Consider the following 17,554-nt stretch of genomic DNA (forward strand, 5'->3'; position numbering starts at 1 on the left):
TAATCTTCACAAAAGCTAGAGAAGACACTATCATCTTTATTTTATAAGTGAGAAATGCAAGTACGGAGGGGTTAAGCAACTACTTAAAGTTACATAGACAATAAGCAGTGGGACCAGGACTGGAACAGAAGGAATCTGATTCTAGAGACAGTCTTCCTTTTAACATTGTATTGCCTCCCTTATTATCATTACATAAAATAGAATTTTTTAGATTATTTACCATCAGCTTAACTGTTTAAACTAGAACATACTAAAGAACTGGAAATAAGGTAGAATGATTATTTAATAAGCAAACAGACATTCTGAGAAAATCAAGCCCTAATTAGAGCCCCAGAAAGTCTTCAGGTTTTCATTTGGTCCTATTTATTCTAATGTCATACCCAAGTCTAACAAGATGTGCTATCTGAATTCCCGAGTCTATGGCCATGCCTGAATGCACCCAATCTCGTCTGAATTCCCAATTCTCTACTCACAGTAGACAATAAAGTGGATAGTGCTTAGTAGGTGGTGCATTGACAAGGGAGAAAAACGACTGCTGTTGGTCTGCAAGTGGAAAGACAAAAGCTATAGAAAAGTAAAGAAACCCAAAGACTCAAAAGACTGCACTGGCTAGAAGCTATTGAGACTAGGGACAAATGGCATAACATACTTCAAAAGGTACTAAATACTTACCTGAGTTTACTTACTGATTACCCTGTCTAAATGAAAACTTCATTTGAAAGTGAGACATTTCACATCTTAGAAAGCCATAAAAAGAGTTAAAATAGAGGAATTCCAATTTCCTATCAAATAACTGTAGCCACCTAACTACTAATTGCACCATATAAAAAATCAGAGATCAACAAATAGAACAAATAAACCCACCTATATCCACATCTAAAGCACAACTAGGAGACAGAGATGACCACAGACTTAACTCTACATGTAAGAGGGGAAAGAAACACCGAATGCAACCAAATGCTGGAACAGAAAGTCAAGTGACAACCGGGAGGGAAAAAAGAGGGAGTGAGAAGCTAGGAGTAGTGGGGCAGAGATAATATCACTCCTCAAAATAGTCACACTTGATTGGGAAATAATGAAAATATATCACACATCCAGCAGTTCAATGGCCCAGCAAAATTGGGAACAATTTGGGCATCAATATGAATAATGATAATAATGGAATACAATACACTTTAAATACAAAATAATCCATGAGTTCATACTGAACTCAAGAAAGGGGCTGGGGCTAGGGCTGGGAGGAAGAGCTCTCATTCATGAAAGAATGCCAACTAATGAAGAAGAAATGATCGAACCAGAAAATCACTATTTTGTAACTACCAGTATAATAATTGACTCAGTAAAGGATTGATGGATGTTAACTTTCAGGTGAGTGCTTGCTGGGAAAAAGAATATTCCTGAAGTCTCAAAGTATAATTGCACAAATTACTCACAAAGGGAGTCCGACAGACACCACCTTCCCAAAGTGACCACACAACATCATCAACAATTTCAAGGCGCCTGGGTGGCTTGGCTGGTTAGGCCTCAGACTCTTGATTTCGGCTCAGGTCATGACCTCAGTTGTGAGACTGAGCCCCGCATAGGGCTTAGCATCTGGCTCCTCGATGCGTGTGGAGCCTGCTTAAGATTATTCTCTCTCGGGGCACCTGGGTGGCACAGCGGTTAAGCGTCTGCCTTCGGCTCAGGGCGTGATCCCAGCGTTATAGGATCGAGCCCCACATCAGGCTCCTCTGCTATGAGCCTGCTTCTTCCTCTCCCACTCCCCCTGCTTGTGTTCCCTCTTTCACTGGCTGTCTCTATCTCTGTAGAAAAAATAAATAAAATCTTAAGAAAAAAAAAAAGATTATTCTCTCTCTCCCTCTCCCTATGCCTCACCCCTGCTCGCACACACACATGCGTGCTCTCTAAAAATAACCTAGAAAATGTAGTATATGATTGTTAAACAACATAAATGACGTATAATTTTATTTACAGTCATTTCAGTAAAATTAATAAGTCTCTTTCTATTATTTTTTTTTGACCTCTTTGTTTTAGACTAGGCACCACAAACTGGTTCGCTTTGAAAAGTATATGTACCTTCCATCTCACCATAGTCCCCAGCACTCCCTATAATCTTCCACTGAGCACACTTCACTATTGCATACCTGGCCTCTGCAAGCATTTGAATTTGCAACTTCAGATTTAAACTACACCTACACTTTTAGATGCCATTTCTTCACATGTGACATTGTGCACCAGATGCTACTAGTTGCTTAATCAATAGCTATTAATTTCTTCTTCCATACTAATATTTATTCCAGTTTTATCTAGGATAACAATGTACCCATTCAAAAATATCCAAATGCCCAGAATTCCCTGTAGCTATGGATGGCCAAATGACAAGTTCTAGCAAAGGATATAAGAGAGTGTATTAACCACATCTTCTAGTTTCCACATCTAATGTTTTGATATTTGGCATACTGGACTAAGGAAATACTACCTCTCCCAGGGTTCTGGGCTTCTTAGAGACAGTACATGACTCACCGGCAAGTATACCTTTCATATGCAAACTAACCAATCTGAAGCCTGTACTCCCAAAGATGGCTTTACCTGGCTCTTAGGCTGCCCCAGTCACCCAAGGGCTAGGCATCAGACAACTAGAGGCAGCCCCTACAGCTCAGAGCCCCATAAAATTATTCGAACTAGACCATCCTACACCTGCTTACTTTGCCTTGCCCATCCATTGCTGAGAAAACCACTGGAAAGGCTTTCTTGCAGTTCCCCTAGCTCTGCCTTCTGCCTTCAACCAATCTCATGAGGCCCCGCATGGCACTGTGTGCCCTCCTTTCTCTTGGTAACTGTGAGTAATAAATTATCTTTCCAATGCCAATCATCTTCTGATCTGTTGGCCTCACCATTCCTGAGCAAAACAACAAAATCTACATTTTAAAACAGTGGAACTTCTGGAAAGATTATTGTCTTCGTGATAACCAGGAACAGGCTCAACTGGCATGGACTTTTTTTTGCCCTCTGCCTTTCTCTTTTCTTACTGTGTAAATGGGACACTTCAAGGTACAGCAGCCATCTCATGACTGCAGGTATGAAAGTCACCTGCAAAGGATGAAAAAGGAGGAGAGCAGAAGAGCCCATTCCTTGAGTATCTGCACCGGCCCTGGACTGACTGCCCCTGAGATTCTCTTACACAAGAAAATTTGATTAAGCTGCTGTTTGTCACATTTCTGTTACCTGTAGCTAAAACCAATTATGATTAATATTCTCTTACAAAAGAAAATTTGATTAAGCCAAAACCAATCATGATTAATATTCTCTTACAAAAGAAAATTTGATTAAGCTGCTGTTTGTCACATATCTGTTACCTGTAGCCAAAACCAATTATGATTAATATTCTTTACTCCAACAACCATTATACTGATACTGGACATCTAATAATAAATTCCTTTATGTTCAGCTAGTCAGAGAAGGAATATTAGAAAACAGAAAAGCTAACCAAATTGAACATTCAAGCCCAAGAATTTTTTTTAATATTAAAAAAATTGCATAGCATATGGTAGGAGCTGAAGAATACACAGGCTAACAGGTAATGCTGAAATCACCCTTATCCTTTGCTTTTTTCTAATATTTTATTTATTTCTTTGATGGAGAAAGAGAGAGAGCATAAGCAGGGGGAGCGGCAGGCAGAGGGACAGGGAGCAGGGACACTGAGCAGGGAGCCCGATGTGGGGTTCGATCCCAGTACCCTGGGATCCTGACCTGAGCTAAAGGCAGACGCTTAACCAACTGAGCCACCCAGGCACCCAAGCCTATCCTTTGTTAACAACAGATAAAATGATAGCAATTCTTCTTCAGATAACACAGAATAAACCAACCCTTTTTACTTGAATTCTTCATATTGCTTCTCGAATGGGGACAGGACTCTGTTTTTGTATATCACTTTTGTATCGATAAAATGTTTCCCTAGAGAAATTTCTGAATATCACAGATGAGTAAATATATCTCCTAAATACAATGTCCCCATGTAGCCTGGCTCCTATAAAAATAAACGAACAGAGAAGAGGCAAGATCAGTTTTTTCCAATAAAATTACATAACACATGAAAGACTAAGATAATAAAAATATTCGTGCATAAAATACTTTATAACAGTGCTGTCACACAAGATTATCTGGTTTGCTCTATCAACAACAGACAAATAAAAAAGTGACAAATTCAAACTTTTGTGGTAGAGAAAAATAAAAAACCCTCTAGTATGGGATTTGAGCCTCTATTATGAGAAAATGCATAAACCTAAAGAAGCACAGGATCTATTTCAGACATAATTTGCATAAAATATTTTCCTCAAACTTGTGTGTGGCAAATAAAGAAAATCTAAAATTAAGACTTGAATTAAGTAGAGACTAGTTACTGTAGTCTGTGGCCACACCACCCTGAACACACCCGATTGCATCTGATCGCAGAAGCTAAGCAGGGTGGGGCCTGGTTAGTACTTGGGAGACTGGATGTAACCCAGTTGACAAACCATAAAATTTTCTTATCAGAGTGCTTTCCAGTTATCAGATTGAGGACACACTCCAGAGCTTAATCAACACCGAGACTCTGTCATAACCTCATTACCTAAACAGGGCAAAAGTTAGTTGATACAAAGTGTTTAATATTATTGCACTTGGAATGTACCAAAGTTCATTATACTAACAAAGGGCAAGTTTGAGGAAACATACTGGATTTTCGACAGAGGCTCTCTAGACAGATTCCAGTAAGCTCTCTTCAAAAGGTTATTAATATACTGGATGTAAAACGGTCTTTGAAACTTGTGAAATACTTTCCCGTAAGACTAATGGTATAATATTAGTTAGGTTATCAGGTTACCTCATAAACATCTATTTAATACACAATACTGATGAAATATGGATCACTTAGATTTTAAAAAGTAAAATCCAATACCTTCTGAGCTCCTAAGTTAAGGTTGCTGAATTATTAGCCAATATAACAGAACTGTGCTGACTTGATGCCACTGAAATCTCAACTCACCCAACCTGTTTGGCTTGCAATGCTACTTGCAAAGTGAATGCTATACAAATATGAGAATCATCCTTATCATGAATACATTATGACAGAGGCAACATAATGAGTAAAAACAGAAGCAGAATTTAGGAAGACAAAATTGGGTTTAAATCCCCACGTGGGACTTTGGTAAATTAATGTTTCTGAATAGTTATTTAATTCAGTTCAGCAGACATTTCTGAAAGAATTATTCTGTGACAAGCATTCTTAGTGTGTCTAGAAGTGGTTTCCAATTCTGATTTCGCAACAGAATCATCTTCAGAGTTTTAAAAAATACAGATACCCAGATGTTACCTACGGAATCAAATTACCAGAGGAAGGAACTCAAACAGAGGTATGGAGGCATGTGAGAAGATGGCATATTCAGGCTGAGCAGTACCTGGGAGACAGTTTAGACTAGTGACTGATTTAGAAATAAATACATATGAAATACATATGAATAAATACACATATGAAAAGTAATTCACTATACACCTATCAGAATGGCCAAAACTCAAATCACTGACCACACAAAATGCTGGTGAGACTGTGGAACAACAGGAAATCATTCACTGATGATGGAAATGCAAAATGGTATACCCACATTGAAAGACAGTTGCAGCTTCTTACAAAACTAAACACACTCTTCCCATATGATCCAGCAATTGAGCTCCTTGGTATTTTTACCCAAATGAACTGAAAACTTATGTGTACACAAAAACTTGCACGTGGATGTTCATAACAGCTTTATTCATAATTGCCAGAACTTTGGAGTTAACAAGATATCCTTCAGTAGGTAAATGGATAAACTGTGGAACATTCAGAAATGGACTATTACTCATCACTAGAAAGCCATGAGAAGACATGGAGGAATCTTAAACACACATTACTAATTGAAAGAAACAAATCTAGGCGTGCCTGAGTGGCTCAGTCGGTTAAGCATCTGCCTTTGGCTTAGGTCATGATGCCAAGGTCCCGGGATTGAGCCCCGCGTTGGGCTCCCTGCTCAGCAGGGAGTCTGCTTCTCCCTTTACCTCTTCCCCCTCTGCCCCTGCTTCTGCTCTCTTTCTCAAATAAATAAAACCTTAAAAAAAAAAAAAGAAAGAAAGAAAGAAACCAATCTAAAAAAAGTCTACATATACATACTGTGTAATTCCAACTATATAATATTCTGGAAAAGGTAAAGCTATGGAGACAGTAAAAAATTCAGTAGTTGCCAAAGGTTGGGAAAGGAAGAAAGGACAGAACACAGAGGATTTTTAGGGCAATGAAACTATTCTGTGTGATACTATAATAGTTTATATGTGTCATTACACATTTGTTAAAACCCACAGAATGTGCACCAAGAGTGAACCTTGGTGTTAAACTATGGACTTTGGATGATAAAGACAAGTCAATATAAGTTCACTGAATATACCACTGTGGTACAAGGTGTTGATAGCGAGGGAGGTTGTGTGTGTGTGTGTGTGTGTGTGTATGTGTGCGTGTGTGTGTGTAGGGGGAGAGGCAGAGGTGCATATGGAAACTCTCTGTACTTTGCAATCAATTCTGCCATGAATCTAAAACTGCTCAGTAAAATAAAGCCTATTTTAAAATAGAAAGATGCATCCTATATAAAAGCAATGTCTGTAAAAGTTAAAGGGGAAAGTGATGTCATGTGATTATCCCACAAGCCTAGTCAGCCCTTATCCAGTATGCAGTATGTCATACACTTTCCATCGCAGAGCCAGGAAACATCCTCATACACCCAATTAGCTTAAGGGTCTTTCCCTCTCTACCTACCAAACTTCTAACTGTCCAGACACTTCAAAGTCAGCTCAACATCACTGAGTTCATGAAATCTTCCCTGACCCCTCATCTTAACTGAGGGTTCCTTCCTATACCTCTCTGTACCATGGAACATCCTTTTCTGATCAGCTCATGATACTGAAATAAAACTTTTAATTAATGTGACCTTTCAAAAGTCAGAGGTTATGTCTAAAAATCCAGATTTCTCACTACTCCTGAAAATAACAATAGGGCACTGTTACCAGGTAGGCATGGGGGTGGATAGCAGGGACCACATTACGGACTGCTTTCCTCGTGGCCTTCCCAAAACTGAGGCGGTTGTCATCTATAACACTGCTGTGATTTATTTACCATCAATCCTGTTCTTCTTACTCCCCCTGATTTCACTCACTCAAGGTGCCTCCCTGGCTCCAGTCCCCATTTGAGGTTGCAACCACTGTTTAGTTACCCGTTTTCTGTCTCTCATACCTATGAAACTGTTTTTTGAGAGTAATAACTTATTTTTCTTTCATCCCTCCATTCTGATATATATTCAACTATTTTATGAATTTACTAAACTATTAGTCAATAAAATAGAAAAAGGCTAACATTTAATCCATCATCAATGTTGCTCCGCACACTTTAGCTGTTGGTAGCACTATGCTTAAATTCACTTCAAAATTCTATATTCTTTTCACACCTAAGTTACAAGTAGGCTCTTCCTGAGGGTTGGAAGAATAAAAAGCAGAGACATGTAAAAGGAAGAGATCATGTGCTTTGAAGGCCTACCATGTGCCAGGCACTGTACTAGGCTCAATAATGAAGGTGGTTGGGGGGGGACGGGAAGAGGAGGATATCTAGCAGCTAGGAGTGCTTGGCACATCCCTAGGGACCAGGTAAGATCAGCAGTCCAGAACACCCAGCAAGCTTCTGCAACAAGCAGAAATAATACAGAGTTGCCAGGCCAGAGTAGTTACTGGTTACCTTGTGTAAACTTTGTAGGACACTTACAGCATTCTTACAAGTGGTGAACTGATGCCAGGAAAGAGTCTATACTACAGCCCCTGACTATCTCCACCCACAACTGAGGGCCTCTCCTCTTTTCAGTTAAAGCAGTCAATTCCATTATACCTGCCATTAGGAAGACTAACTAGATAGCTACGTTGTCCTACTTTCCTTGGAGGAAAAAGATCAGAAAGAAATGTGTCAAATAATCCCTACCAAAACAGGAAAAGGCAAATCTGAAATCAGAAATAGTAGTTTTCATTTAAGAGTATAACCAGCTTTTTAAAAAGAGTATAATCAGCTTTATTTAAGAAAAACCATAAAGCAAATAATTTGGCTTAAAGGTTCCTTGAGATGCTGTACTATAAGTCCTTTTTTAAAAGTAAATTTTTTATTTAAGATAATTGTAGGTTCACAAATAATTGGATGATACAATACAGAAAAATCTCTTCTACCATATCCCATTTTCCCCAGTGGTAACATCTTACAACACTATAATACAGTATCCCAACCAGATATTGATATTGATACAGTCAAGATACAAAACATTTCCATTACCACAAAAATCCCTCATGCTGCTGTGTTATAGCCATAACAATTTCCTCCTATTCCTTTCCCTTCTTTTAACTCCTGGCAACCACCAATCTGTTCTCCATGTTTATAATTTGTCATTTCAATAACGCGTAAATAAATTCAGGGGCGCCTGGGTGGCTCAGTCGTTAAGCGTCTGCCTTCGGCTCAGGTCATGATCCCAGCGTTCTGGGATCGAGTCCCGCAGACCACCCCCCCCACATCGGGCTCCCTGCTCAGCGGGAAGCCTGCTTCTCCCTCTCCCACTCCCCCTGCTTGTGTTCCCTCTCTCGCTGTCTCTCTATCAAATAAATAAATAAAATCTTAAAAAAAAAAAAAATTCATGGGGCACTTGGGTGGCTCAGTCGTTAAGCGTCTGCTTTCGGCTCAGGGCATGATTCCTGCGTTCTGGGATCGAGCCCCACATCAGGCTCCTCCGCTGAGAGCCTGCTTCTCCCTCTCCCACTTCCCCTGCTTGTGTTCCCTCTCTCGCTGGCTGTCTCTCTCTATGTCAAATAAATAAATAAAATCTTTAAAAAAAAAATTCATATGTAACCTTTGGGATTGGCTGTTTTCACCCAGGATAATTCCATGGAGATTCATTCTGCTGTAAAACCTTTAACTGGTGTAGATCATAAAACAGAATTACAACCTAGTAAAGTAAACAAAGACTTTGGGTTCACTGATGACTCCCACTAAAGCAAATGGCACAAGAAAATTAAATTTCACTTTGCTCTGTTATCTATAAGTGTTTTCTTATAAACACTGTAAAGACATAAAGACATTCTTATCAAATTGTTTCACCACCAAGCCCATTTTACACATTGGAATTATAAACCTTTATGCTTGTACGGTCATGAAGGCTTGTGAAACTTGTCTACAAAAAACATGACTTGTTAAGTGGGTTCCAAAATCATCATTATTATTAATCATTATTATTAATCATCACATATTACTAATCATTATATTATGAATAATTTACAATGAACTTCCTGAATTTTCCTACTTTAACTGTCTTTGCTCTCTCACACTACAAAAAAAGCCTCACTGGAATTGCTGCTGTTTGAAACAGTACCCTCATGTTGAGTTGTTTTAAGATTTTATTTATTTATTTGGGAGGGAGCCGGGGACACAGAGGGAGAGGAAGCAGCAGACCTCCCACTGAGCAGGGAGCCTGGCAGGGCTCGATCCCAAGACCCTGAAATCAGACCTGAGCAGAAGGCAAACGCTTAACGGACTGAGCCAACCCAGGCACCCCCCTCACGTTGAGTTAAGCCACTGCAAAGAAAGAAACATGTCAGTTCCAAAATCTTAAAAACCACAGGCTGATTTTTTATTTCTTCAAATTCTTAATTCAACACATTTAGGGCACTGCTCATAACCACTTCTAATATCTATCAAACTTGGATAAGAGAATCTCATCACTGAATGATTATTTGAAAAGGAGAAGCAAAATTCTGACCAGATAAGACTTTCTACTCCTTTCTACTCCTTACCATCTTGACAGAAATCAAGTTGATTCATCTCACATTAGCAAGCCTATAATACAAAGATCAAGCTATAAACAACGAAAGGGTCTGTAACTTATTCCCATGTTTATAAAACATAGGCCTAAAATTCATTGATCTTTTAACCATATCCACAGCACTCTGTACTGGTGATACAATTTGTTAAGTAAATCAAAACTCAATTATCACCAGACATTCAGGCAGTTTTCTCAAATGTCTGTATAAGTTAACAAACTATGAAGAAAAGTAACAGAATGTTATCTAAACATTTAAGTAATTATTTGTCCCGTAAAAAAATAAACACATAAACTTCAACTTTCTCAATAACCTTACAGCATATACATATATGCACAAAAACACATATACACACACCGCTTCAGGACTGACCTCCATGTCGGAACCCCCAACTACCACTCCTTTTCCTCTCAGAGAAGGGTCCTAAGGCTAATACCAATGGTTCCACTTTGACACTTGAGGTAAGCTAGGATAACAGTCCACCTCTCTACTCTCTGGTATTAGCTCACTGACAGGTTTATCTCCAGAGCCCAAGAGAAAACTCCCAGATGGCAGAGACCCACATCTCATTCATCTTTGTAACCCACAGTGCTACCATCTGCAAACGTACTGCACAAAGTAGGCACTAAACAAGATACGCTGTTAAAACAACAATATATGTTTTAGGTAGAGACCTATGAAATTCCAAAATGCAACAGGAAAATTTTCTAACTCCTAAACATCCTAAAAAGGGTGGAGAATATATAGCTTAGTGCATTATGTGTCCTAAATCTTACGTGTGCCCTCTAAATAACCACTCTATGGCTCCATTGTCTCATCTGAACAATGAAGATAATAAGAGCACCTAACTCACAGGATTTTGAATGGGTTAAAAAGTTGGTATAGGTAAAGTCCTTAGATCACCGCCAGGAACATTACACACTACATAAGAGTTAGCTGATATTACTGAAAAAGACTATTACAATAGAAGTAAGGCTCATGCAGTCCGACAAGAGGCCGAAAGCTTAAAAGAAATTATCTAGGAAAGATAAGTTTAGAGGTTGGCAAACTTTTCTGTAAAGGGCCAGATTCTACTATAAATACTGCAGCTTTTCATGCTAAGAGACAATATCCTCAACCCTTGGGCCAATTATTCTCCCTGAAAGGCTAGGAGGCTTTTTGTTCGTTTACACTTCACATTTTGAAACTTAAGAACCATTCTTAGTACGTGGGCCCATACAAAAACAGACTGGATTTGGACTCAGGGACAGAGTTTACCGACCTCTGGCTAAGACTGTAATAATGACAATACAAGTCAGTGCTTTTTAAAGGCAACATAAGGAAACGTTTGTGAGTTGATTAAAGTTGACTGAAAAACGTGCTGCTCCCAAACTTCTAAAATCCAGTCATGCAGGGCCGGCGTGGTGGGGAAGCCAGAAACGGGGAGCAGGGCTTCAGGAAACAGCGAGGACCTCGCACGGCTCTCCAGGTCCGGCAGAGCCCCCTGACACACTTACTCCCAGCAGCGGCCCGCGGCCGATCACCGTCTCCCCGGGCGCCAGGGCCACCCGGGGGCCGCCGTCCTGCGGCTGCAGCTCGAAGCCCCCGGACATGGCGGCGAGGACTACACCCCTTCTCAAGGAGACGGTCCCCGCAGCCGTTTCCGCCTTCCATGGACACGCGCGGGGCCTAAGCAGGCCCTCAGAAAAACGCAGGGGGAGGGGGAGCACAGGCTCCGCTCGAGTGTCTCCAGGCCTCGCGCAGCCGAGGCCCCAGCTCTGCGTCCGGAGTCCCGCCTCCCCTCTCCGGCCAGTGACGCGCGCCGGGATTCCTCCAACACTACGCCTCGAAATTATTTTTTAAAAGCCCGGGTTAACCACCCCCCCGCCCTTTCTCACCGCCCACCCGCCGTGGAGGATGCCGGACCTTGTAGTCCGTGGCGCCTCCTTCTCCTCTCTTGCTGAAATAAGGCGCCCTGGTAAAACTACTATTCCCAAAAGGCAAGGCGCGCTCCTCTCTACGCCTGTGCGAAATCCGAGTCAGCAAGGCGGGGCTACAGTGGGCGGGACTGGAGGGACTATGGCGAAGGATTCGAATTCCAAAGGATTTAATTCGCCGGAGGGGCTACCGCGGCACTGGAGGTAGGAGGGTCTTCCCTTCCAGCTGAGGTCTGGACGGCTCAGCCTCTGCTCAGCCCCCTGGAACTGCGGTGACAGTCGGCGCTGACGGTTGTTATTTGTCGCTTATTTGTCATTGCTTCATGTTCTTTGGACCCGGACTGCGCGAGACCCTCAAGGAGGGTGGCTCAGTGGGATGTAGAGTCATTCCATCCGATCTTCGGGGTTGGTCTGCGCTGCCTCCCTATCCCTCCCTCCCTCCCTGTGACACCTGAAAGGGGGCGAACTCCTACCTAACTAGAGGGGTAATTCAGCAAAGTTTAGTTCATAAAGAAGGGGCAGAAGAGGGATAGTTTTCCAGGTATCCAGGCAAAACTGGACTTAAAAGATGGCTAGTGGGAGTTTAAGAACCTCACCAAGGCACCCCCACTTGTTAAATTCAAAAAATTCATTTGCCTCCTGGAGAAGAACCGGAACGAGGACGCATTTTATTCCCCGTTGAGATTCTGGGAAAAGTAACAAACGTTTAAATGCACGGTAATGTTCTCTTAATATGAGATTTTTTTCCCCCAACAATATGGTAGTTTGGCTTGGTTTGTATTGATGGTGAGAGAGATGAGTTGCGTGGCAAAAACTTGCTCTTGACTCATGAATTTGTTTCTATCAGTTTTCTTTCTTACTTCCCCAAAACTTCGAGAGGAAGTCCTCTGTTGAACAGAGACATTAGAATTCTAACCACCATAGCTAATTCGGATCATAAACAACCAAATGAATGGGAGCAACTGTGGCCTTGGCAAGTCCAGAAACATAGGTGAGTAACATGTCTAGAAAGGGGAATAATCATTAGCTGAGTTAAAAAGAAGTATTTAAGAAATCCCTCCTCCTGCACTGTGACATACCCCCCATTATAAAAGGAAGTGCAACATGGAATAAACAGATTTTAACTAATATGAGCTGTCTATATATGCAAAAATAGCTCCGTGCTTTCAACTGATTTTGGAAGCCTACCCATCTTTAATTATATGCTGTGCCTCGCTGAATTATAAACATTGTTTATAGTTGTTGGTTACTGTTGCCTTATGACCTCAATGACCACTGTTCTTAGTTCATAATTATGCACGTAGGATAGCTTCAAGAGGCCATTTCTAAAACACCAATCTTATAACTGAACTGAATATTTGAGACTTTGTGTCATTATAACCTGTACTTCATCCTCTTGTCCATTTTTAGATAGTATTTATGTCAGTTGTGAGCACCTACCCATTAGGTACAGACAAATAATTATATAAACTACAAAGTCCATCAGGTTTATGATTAAGTCACAAATTGTAGATGAAGAACTTACTGACAAGGCATCAGTTCCCACAGACAAGCATTTAGGAGTTTAAGAGAATTGAATCATACACATTTTCAGAAGTATTTTCAGCAAATGCTTGGAATCAAATATGTTCCCACAATAGTTGTTTCTACTACTAAACTCAAATTATAGTCTGTGAAGAACCACTTCTCTTTTTTAGATAATGTTCTTTGGGAGCAGAAAAATAAATGTTTAGAAACAAACCCATTTACTAAAAACATTTAAAAAGAAGCAAAGTAACATGTGTTGAGTGCCTCCCATGTGCAATTCAGATGTGAAGCCAGATACTTTACACATAATCCCTATTAACCCTCGTAAGAACACACAGGAGAAACTGCATCAGTGGCCCCATTTTACAGATCAAAAAACTCAAGTCAGGAAAGTTAAGATTCTTTAAATCACACCCAGAAAGTATCTGGCTCAGAGTAGGTTCTATAGTTTGATCTGAAGAGACTGAGCATGTTTAAACTTTGCCTTTTAGGTTACAAATGAGGATAATTTGCTAAAACATCAAGCTATGCAGAAAAACTCCAAGAGGAACAATAATTCAAGAGTTTCTGGCATAGAATTGAATTCTGTGGATGCTGAGAAGGAAAAAAAAGAGAGTCAAAATAACTTTGTTGAACTGCTGCCACCAGAAGTTACTTTTAAAATTTTCAGTCAGCTAGACATTCAGAGTTTGTGCAGGGCTTCAGTAACCTGCAGGAGCTGGAATAACACAGTAAGAAACAGTGACTCCTTGTGGAAACCTCATTGCTTGACTCTAAGAGCTGTGTGCCAAAGAGAAATAGACGATGATCTAGAAAGTGGATATTCCTGGAGAGTAAGTTTAGTCATTGTAGTCTGCAGTGTTCTTGACAATATAGTGGTAGGTCTGAGCCAACTCTACCTTCTGCATGAGGAGGTAGGATTTCGTAGCCAGAGAGGCATACAGAGTGTGTTGGCTTTTGGAGTTGAAGTTGAATTATTATTCTTTTCCTGCAAACCACACCACCCCATCTACCCTTTTATATTTTTTTTGAATCCTCAGTTTAGGCATATTCTTCTTTAGGCATATCCAAAACTCACAGCAAACTCTGTGGCTCACTTTGCATACGTACACATGTACATATGCCCCCCCCACACCACATATTTATTAGTATATGTGTTTACCAGTGTAAATACTTAACCTTCTTTTCAGCCCTGTCAGTCAGCTCCTCTAGTTTTAGACAAACTCACTGACCAACCACCTACTACATCCTTTAACATGATTTACCTCTTTCAGGTAATACTGCTGAGGAATTACCAGAAGAGTAAAGTGAAACACGAATGGCTAAGTGGCAGATACAGCAACATATGTTCTCCTCTGAGCCTACCAGAAAAGATCATGTACCCAATGGATGTAGATACATGGGGGGAAATTCTAGAAGCAGAACTGGAAAGATAAGCCGAAAAATTACAAAGATCTTGTAACTTTGAGACTTTGAAACTAAAATGACTCTTAGGTTCATTTTTTTTGTTTACCATTTTAATGTTTAACATTTAAAAGAAAGCTAAGGAGAAAATATTATGAAAGTCAAACTTTGTTTTTATTCTGCACCTTCATAAAAATTTTTCTGGTTTTATTTTAAGGTGGAAAAATCATGAAATGTTGTCTATGTAGGAAATACAATACTGATTGAGTGATCTCAAACTGTATTGCTTCATGTATTTGTATCAGCATATTGCAGTACTTTAATGACAAGAGAGTTTGATTGGTATTTTCCACTGAATAGTAAGTAATTCAAAACTTCAGGAAACCATTTGAAGAAACTGATTAGAGATTCATTCAGTAGTAGACACAATTAGGCTCATAACTGGAAGTAGACATCACTACCTAAAGGAAGACTACCTAAATGAAATTAATCACAGTACGTTTAAATGTAGAGTTTAATACATTTGTATTTCAATAACTTTAAAATGTCCATTTCAGTGGAATCAGATTGAATTGTCAAACACTGACCCCATCTTAAAATGTGTTAACCTTGTGATTTAGTTTAAAATTAACCTGACCGGAAGGCTAAAACTTGTGGGACTAAGATTCCCATTACTTGCCTACAAACCTGAAACTGTTCTCAGGGACACATGGAAAGTTTCCAAACACTTGAACTGCCAACACTGTTTTCCTTGGCAAAAGCTTTCTTTCTAACAGCCTAATAGCACCATCTAGTGTACTACTCGTAGATAGTACAAGGCAAAGGACTTGATCCTTTTTGTTTTCCTCACATTTAAAAGAAAAAAATCTGTATATTATTTTAGAGAACCCTATATATCTGACTTGTTTAAGTTTATAGCTCTCCAGGAACCTTCAGTTTAACTTTTGTTCTCTTTTTCTTAAAAGTAGATGGTATAGTACTTACTATACCAGATTGTTCATTCTGAATTCTGTGGTCAGCACCATAGTAAAAAGTGTCTACAAAACATTTTAGTTAGTATGACATTTTCTTCTTAAATTGTGCTCTATAGCACAAAAAAGAAGAATCCGGGAAACCCGTATTTAACAAATAGACACAGTATCAGAAAGATGCCTCAGTCTATACACATTCCCCTTGTTGGATCAAGCAGGTGAGGATCAGCTGGAAGGGGCCTTGAAGATCAGGCAGTGCAGTCTCTAGGACTAGTTGACAATCCCTTCGAGAGGAATTCCTCTCATCTTCCCACCCACCTAACTCTCATCTTGGCAAACTCTTGTATAAATCTTACCCTCTTGACCTGGAAACAATCTCTAGATTGTACCATTCTAGATTAAGTGACCTTCAGTAGAGTTCCCGTAGTTCTTTGTACATACCACTCATAAAGCTGTCTACTACATTAAATTGTCTGTTTTATTTGTCTGTCTCCCCCTTTAGACTGTGAGCTTCTTGAAGGCAGGGACCATTTATTTATTTTTATGTTCCCCAAACCTGGAATATAGTAGGTATTCCATAAAGATTTGTTAAATTATTTCTTTATTATTTATTTTAATCCTACCCAGATGGTATAATAAAAATAATTTGCTATATTGTTGGTGGACAAGACTGTACTGAAATGCTATGTACAACCCATAAGGTAGATGGAATGCTTACTATTAATGCAAATATATGAATAATTGTTTTAGTCTTCTCAAAAGCTGTAAGAGGGAAATAGGAAAACAGAAATGTTTTGTTTTATGTTTTGGAATAAACACTTGAAAGTAAACTTAACCCAAAAGTATCACTTATTTTTAATTATTGGGTCACCCCAATGAGTTTTAAGTATTATTTTGCAAGTTATATGAGTAATCTTGAATTTGGTTGTTTTTAGTACTATAGCATTAAAATTATTTTATATAATAAGTTATAAGCCATGATCACATTCTACACAGAAAGGAAAGTTTGGGAACTTAATGATAAATTTTATGGTATGGGCTTAGAAGGAACTGTACATTTATCAGACCAAGCCATTAGCATCTGAGAACATGAGTGGGTGGAGAAGAATGGAGGGAGGGAGTGCTCTTACTCATAGATAAAACAACATGTTACATAGACACAGTTTGTTACAGAGGCAAGCTTGTTGGCATAGAATATTAAGGAGTTTCCATTGTTATTCAATATTTAATCAGTTCAAGATCTAGTATTTTTTTAATTTAAAAACCTTTCTTTAGTTTCCTTCTAGTCTATAACCCAATCTTAGGCCAGGACGTATCATCAATAAAATCTATATGAATATAAACTTTAGACCTTAGAATACTCAAGTAAATAAAAGCCTAATTTGAAAAATATACCCCTAACCATTTTAATTTCATCTTTGCTTTGATTTCATATAATATCTTCTCTCCAAAACTTCAAATGCCCTAATAATATTAACAAAAATAAGGTGAGTAGGAACATCATGGGAAGAATAATACATAAGATGAAAGAGCACACATTTTTATTTACAGTAGAATTGAAAGACCAAAATCATCAAATAGATGAAATTAGATCAACAATGGAGAAAGCTGATTGATTATAATAGCCAACATTTATTGAGTGCCTACTCTGAACCAAGCATAGTGCTTATATAGGGGATACTATTACTCTACATCCTTTCTATGGATGAGGAAACTGAAAATTAGAGAATGATCTTATCTATCTAGTTCATCACCACTCCCCAGCACCTATGAGTATGTAACATGTAGTTAGTGCTCAATAAATTTTTATTGAATGAATTAAAAATGTAGATTGAG

General features: G+C 39.2%; 2 protein-coding genes across 3 annotated transcripts in view; one reads left to right on the plus strand and one right to left on the minus strand.

The window, feature by feature from the left end:
- APLF (aprataxin and PNKP like factor) overlaps positions 1-11,677 on the minus strand; it is an 81,332-nt gene extending 69,655 nt beyond the window's left edge. Inside the window, exon 1 of the mRNA XM_008699945.2 lies at positions 11,397-11,677. Coding sequence (XP_008698167.2) covers positions 11,397-11,492 — 96 coding nt within the window. The 5' untranslated portion in view covers positions 11,493-11,677. The remainder of the gene's footprint in view (positions 1-11,396) is intronic.
- A 226-nt stretch (positions 11,678-11,903) lies between these two features.
- FBXO48 (F-box protein 48) lies at positions 11,904-16,553 on the plus strand. 2 transcript variants are annotated; one of them, XM_008699944.2, is made up of 4 exons: positions 11,904-12,020; positions 12,664-12,807; positions 13,835-14,176; positions 14,618-16,553. In XM_008699944.2, the coding sequence occupies exons 3-4, from the start codon at positions 13,871-13,873 to the stop codon at positions 14,777-14,779; spliced, it is 468 nt and encodes a 155-aa protein (XP_008698166.1). In that variant the 5' UTR covers positions 11,904-12,020; positions 12,664-12,807; positions 13,835-13,870; the 3' UTR covers positions 14,780-16,553. The 2 variants fall into 2 exon arrangements, with proteins under 2 accessions (XP_008698166.1, XP_040479328.1); XM_040623394.1 differs by lacking the exon at positions 11,904-12,020 and having other exon boundaries at positions 12,030-12,807.
- The last annotated feature ends 1,001 nt before the right edge of the window (positions 16,554-17,554 follow it).

The sequence above is a fragment of the Ursus maritimus genome, unplaced genomic scaffold, assembly GCF_017311325.1.
Source record: "Ursus maritimus isolate PB19 unplaced genomic scaffold, ASM1731132v1 scaffold_6, whole genome shotgun sequence".
Lineage (NCBI taxonomy): Eukaryota > Metazoa > Chordata > Mammalia > Carnivora > Ursidae > Ursus > Ursus maritimus.

Coding starts and splice junctions, on each gene's coding strand:
- FBXO48 (XM_008699944.2), top strand. CDS start 13,871: ATGCAGAAAAACTCCAAGAGGAACAATAATTCAAGAGTTTCTGGCATA. Junction 14,177..14,617: donor AAAGTGGATATTCCTGGAGA/GTAAGTTTAGTC, acceptor TACCTCTTTCAG/GTAATACTGCTGAGGAATTA.